The sequence below is a fragment of the Rhincodon typus genome, chromosome 1, assembly GCF_021869965.1.
Source record: "Rhincodon typus isolate 14 chromosome 1, sRhiTyp1.1, whole genome shotgun sequence".
NCBI classification, from domain to species: domain Eukaryota; kingdom Metazoa; phylum Chordata; class Chondrichthyes; order Orectolobiformes; family Rhincodontidae; genus Rhincodon; species Rhincodon typus.
Window position 1 is genome coordinate 153,685,236 of NC_063332.1, and position 6,000 is coordinate 153,691,235.

General features: G+C 45.3%; 1 protein-coding gene across 1 annotated transcript in view; it reads left to right on the forward strand.

Moving 5' to 3' along the window:
• The window catches only part of LOC109936120 (N-alpha-acetyltransferase 15, NatA auxiliary subunit), a 66,727-nt gene that overhangs the window by 17,404 nt on the left and 43,323 nt on the right, over nucleotides 1–6,000 (forward strand). Inside the window, exon 2 of the mRNA XM_048597793.1 lies at nucleotides 3,010–3,094. Within this exon, the coding sequence (XP_048453750.1) occupies nucleotides 3,010–3,094 (85 nt within the window). The remainder of the gene's footprint in view (nucleotides 1–3,009; nucleotides 3,095–6,000) is intronic.

Here is a 6,000-nt window from a genome sequence, read left to right on the forward strand (position 1 = left end):
GCAGAGGTGCCCTTGTTGATTCTTGTAGGATGGTCTTTTCAACCTTGTCTGTCTGAGATTGTGCTGTCATGGTAATGGGTAAACATGCTGAGCAATGTTGAGTGCATTCATGTTGTGGAATGAGTCTCAGCTGAAGAGATTTTTTTAGTGCTTCTTCCATTAAGTACTCCTTCTCTCTTCCCTTGATGACAACCCTTTACGGGGAGGTGATGGCCTGGTGGTATTATTGCTGGACTATTCATCCATAACATTCTGAGGACCTGGGTTCGAATCCTGCCACGGTCGATGGTGGAATTTGAATTCCATAAAATATCTGGAATTAAGAGTCTATGATGACTATGAATCCATTGTCAATTGTCAGAAAAACCCATCTGGTTCATTAATGTCCTTTAGGGAAAGAAACTGCCGACCTTACCTGGTCTGGCCTACATGTGGCTCCAGACCCACAGCAATGTGGTTGACTCTCAACTGTCCTCTGGACAATTAGGGATGGGCAATAAATGCCTCCTAGCTAGTGACGCTCTTATCTTGTTAATGTATAAAGAAAATTAAACACTTTTTAGATCCCAGTAGGTAGTTTCTTGGGTACTTGCACTTTGGCGGGCTTGACTCTGCTAGTTGACAGTGTGATATTCATGTCTGTTGCTGCTAGGGCTGTCTGTTTGAGTACTGATGTTCAAGGTTCTGAACAGCGTTTTGAGGGGCTAGAAGACGTGTGTGAGTTCTTTTACATGAGATGGCAAATACATGCTGAACAGTCACATGGCCCTGGTGAAGCAGTGTTTGTATTAGAAATAACTAAGACAAGTGGAGACCGGGAGTTCTGCTGTACTTGCAGGGAATTGCATGCATATTGTTGCTCCTAACCCGCTGATGGCTGGAGGAATGGAGTAGCAGGGCTGGCTGAGTGAGGATGCAGGGATGACTGCTCTCAGAAATTAATGTTACAAGGATTGGGGTGACAAATTTTAAGCATTTGGACAGGAGATCTAGAAAGGTTGAGAGGAAGTACCTTTTTACATGGCAAATGGTAATGATCTTGAATTTATTGTTTACGGTAGATGTGAAAACAATGAATAATTTTAAAGAACTAAGGGGATAGTTGATGGAATAGGACTAGCAGAATTGCTCTACAGAAAACTGGCATGGACTCAGAAGGACTCTTGTGCCCTAAAGACTGACTAAATTTTCAATGATACAAATCTGGATTGATTTCCTATACCATATGCTGATATTATGTCTCAGATCATGTATCTGGAAGGAAGGAACTAGGATGTTATACTTGTGTTGTGAAATTTGAGCAAAGTTTTAACTGTGCAGTGATAGATATGAGAGATGAACATCAATTATTGCAAAAAAAAGTCCTGCTATAGCAAAAAATATTTTTAAGTGTGTAAATTATGAGCATTGTATGTAATTTCAGAAATAGTTTCTGCCAAGTTTGGACAGTTGTGTCTTGTAAATGGTACATATCAATTCTATATTTGGGAAATTAGCGCCATCAGTCATGATGATCTGAAGCTTGCTTGATTACCTTCATTGTTTGGAGAGGGTTTTCCCAGTATTTTAAGTTGGCCATCAGTTCTTTTCTTAGCATTCTTTGGTTCCAATTAGAGCCAGTGAGAGACAGATGGAAAACTGAACCGCATGCCTTCCGTTTTAGATTTAGCTATAAAATAAACTCATTTATGCAGCTTTTATATCAAAAAGTGTTATCAAAAGTGCCTTGCCTTTGGTGGTGGCAGTGGAAGAGATATGGTTTGGTGTTGTGTATGCATAGAGTTGCTCTTTGCTGATTCCTTTGAGGGACAATCTGTGTTGCTGCATAAAAGGATAAAGCTGTTCACATATTTCTGATAAATGTAGATGTGTGAGGGAAAAACTGAGGAAATGTAACTGATGCTGAGAAAGGGAGAAGGGTCACTTTTGAGGCAGATATCTATTGGAAGTATTGATAAGACCATAACAAATAGGAACAGGAGTGGGCCATTTGACACCTTAAGCCTGCTCTGCCATTCAATAGGATCATGGCTGATCCAACTACATTCCTCAAGTTTACTTTCTCCGTAATCCTTGATTTGCCGTACTGATCAAGAATCTATCTCACCCTTAAATAATAAGGTCATAAGAAATAGGAGCAGGAAAGTAGTGGTTAAGATTGCAGAAAGGATACAAAGTGCTGCAACCAAGCTAAACTGAAAGATTTTACAGATGTTCAGGAGGTAACATGGTGTTGACATAACTGATTGTGACGTCAGTGGCACATGTTTTAAGTTATCAAAATTCTTATTTGATTCAGGGCAAATTGGGGGAAGTTTTGCTTGCATTTGAAATGGCACCAGAGTCGACAATACTCCGATTCAAACTGTTTCATTCCACAGCATTGATATTCCTCACTTTTGTGATTTAAACTTTGTTAGTAAAGATTCAGAAGATGCATTTCACTTTAAGCCTGAGTGAATAGAAAACCATAGTAACATGCATACAAGACCTTAGGATCATGGCTCAGCTAGTTTCTTCAGAACTCCCCCTGAACCATAACACGCACAATTTGTTCACTGTATTTTGGGTCAAATACCCATTTGTCACAGATTTATATCAATATTCCAGCCGTAGTTGAAATTTCCTTTCTTCAGAATAATATGCAAAAAGAGTCGTGGTTGCATTTTTCATCATTGGTATATCCTATTTTCAAAGTGTCTGCAGATACTTTTCACAATTTTTGTGACAGAATTTTATGATTTTGCAATTTGCATGGTATTTGAGATCTCTCACTAAAATACTCTGCAAAGTCCTAGAAAGCAGCTACTTTGCACGCAGTCTGTATTATCAGTTTCAGTATGTTGCGTGTAATTTAGAGTTTATTTTAAAAAAAGCCCTCAGACCATCAAAACTCAAGTGCAAAATGGCCAAAAATTTATCTGATCTGATTCTGAATAGAATTTTGGGTTAATGGGTGTTAAACTGAATGTAAATGATTGTCATCATTTCTCCCCCCTCTCATCACAGAAATGCTACGAACACAAGCAATACAGACATGGGTTGAAGTTCTGCAAACAAATTCTGAGCAATCCAAAATATGCAGAACATGGAGGTAAGTTAATATTGGATGGATAGTTCACTTGTCAACAGGCTTAAATGTTGTGTGCCTGTGTTTGTTTCTTTTGCATTTTTGTTTTTATAATGTAAACATTGTCTTTGATTTACAATGCAGAATTGCTGTCATGATTGTGCTCAATAATGGAGGGGTAATGCGGGTTAGGTGGCAGTGCGGGGAAATTCACAGCTCTGTTAGTTTGCAGAGCATGGAAATGCTTTTATTCTGTCTCTGTTCGGATATTGTCAAGTCTTTCTTAGATTTTCTTCCCTTAGAGTGTTCACGCTGCTGAGTTAGCATCCTGCAAGTGAAGATTGACGTCCAATAATTAATCTAAATCTAAATAGCCTAAATCTATTGTTTTGAATTGAGAGGGAAGGATATGTGGGAGTTGTTGGTGGGGGAAGGCACCCAAGAAAACAATACTGCAAAACACAACGCTACTGCTAGCCAGCATGATTGGCTAGTCATCTGAAGGAAATCTATTTTTTCACTATTGACTACCAGCTAATTCAGTACAAACCAAGCAATCAAATTTAAGCTGTGCCTGAAGACTAAGCCATTGTCTTTGATCTTTGCTATAACTGTATTCCTTATCCACTGACTCTGTATTCTGCTGGCAACTGCCTTAGAACTAAATAAAACTATCTGCAAGTGAATTCATAATTGATCCTCAAAACAAGCATCTGAGGCTTCACCACCCAGCTCTGCTTCATACCATCTGAATCCTTTATCTTGCCATTCTTGCCTGTGGGCTTGAATAATGCATAAGTTGAGCTCATCCAAATCTCTTTAGCGCAGATCTAACTCTCAAGTCCCATTCACCATCCCCCCAGACCTACCCCTTACTGAGGACGAACGGTCAGTCCTCAGTAAAGGGCTCACCTTTGTCCCCCTCCACCCACAGATCAACGAATACCGCTCACGCTTGGACATAGAGCAGTTTTTCCGCCGCCTCCGCCTCCACGCTTACTTCTTTAAGCGTGAACCTAACCCTCCCTCTACTGACCCCTTCTCCCGCTTCCAACACACCCCCTCCTCCTGGACACCACGCCAAGGCCTCCTACCCTCCCTCGACCTCTTCATCGCCAACTGCCGTCGAGACATCAATTGCCTCAACCTCTCCACCCCTCTCACCCACTCCAACCTCTCCCCCGCAGAACGTGCAGCCCTCCGCTCCAATCCCAACTTCACCATAAAACCCGCGGACAAGGGAGGCGCAGTTGTAGTATGGCGCACTGACCTCTACATCGCCGAGGCCGGACGCCAACTCTCCGACACCTCCTCCTACCGCCCCCTTGATCATGACCCCACCCCTGAGCACCAAACCATCATCTCGCAAACCATCCACAACCTCATCACCTCAGGTGACCTCCCACCCACGGCCTCCAACCTCATCGTTCCCCAACCTCGCACTGCCCGCTTCTATCTCCTTCCCAAAATCCACAAACCTGAATGCCCTGGTCGACCCATTGTCTCCGCCTGCTCCTGCCCCACCGAACTGATCTCCAACTATCTAGACTCCATTTTCTCCCCCTTGGCCCAGGAACTCCCTACCTATGTCCGTGACACAACCCACGCCCTCCACCTCCTCCAGAACTTCCAATTCCCCGGTCCCCAACACCTCATCTTTACCATGGATGTCCAGTCCCTCTACACCTGCATTCCCCATGCAGATGGCCTCAAGGCCCTCCGCTTCTTCCTGTCCCGCAGGCCCGACCAGTCCCCCTCCACTGATACCCTCATCCGCTTAGCCGAACTCATCCTCACACTCAACAACTTCTCTTTCAATTCCTCCCACTTCCTACAGACCAAGGGGGTAGCCATGGGTACCCGCATGGGCCCAAGCTACGCCTGCCTCTTTGTAGGTTACGTGGAACAATCCCTCTTCCGTACCTACACCGGCCCTAAACCCCACCTCTTCCTCCGTTACATTGATGACTGTATCGGCGCCGCCTCGTGCTCCCACGAGGAGCTCGAACAGTTCATACACTTCACTAACACCTTCCACCCCAACCTTAAGTTTACCTGGACCATCTCTAACACCTCTCTCCCCTTCCTGGACCTCTCTGTCTCCATATCGGGCAACAACCTAGAAACCGATATTCATTTCAAGCCCACCGACTCCCACAGCTACCTAGAATACTCCTCCTCCCACCCACCTTCCTGCAAAAATGCTATCCCCTATTCCCAATTCCTTCGCCTCCGCCGCATCTGCTCCCAGGATGAGGCATTCCACTCCCATACATCTCAGTTGTCCTCGTTTTTCAAGGACCGTAACTTCCCCTCGGTGGTCGAGAACGCCCTCAACCGTGTCTCCCACATCTCCTGCACCTCATCCCTCACACCCCGTCCCCGCAATAAAAACCAAAAAAGAATCCCCCTCGTCCTCACGTACCACCCCACCAACCTCCGGATCCAACGCATCATCCTCCGACACTTCCGCCATCTGCAATCCGACCCCACCACCAAAGACATCTTTCCCTCCCCACCCTTATCTGCTTTCCGGAGGGACAACTCTCTCCGCGACTCCCTTGTCCGCTCCACACTCCCCTCCAGCTCCACCACACCCGGCACTTTTCCCTGCAACCGCAGGAAGTGCTACACCTGCCCCCATACCTCCTCCCTCACCCCCATCCCAGGCCCCAAGAAGACTTTCCACATCAAGCAGATGTTCACCTGCACATCTGCCAATGTGGTATACTGCATCTGCTGTACCCGGTGTGGCTTCCTCTACATCGGGGAAACCAAGCGGAGACTCGGGGACCGCTTTGCAGAACACCTACGCTCGGTTCGCAACAAACAACTGCACCTCCCAGTCGCGAACCATTTCAACTCCCCCTCCCATTCCTCAGACGACATGTCCATCCTGGGCCTCCTGCAGTGCCACAACGATGCCACCC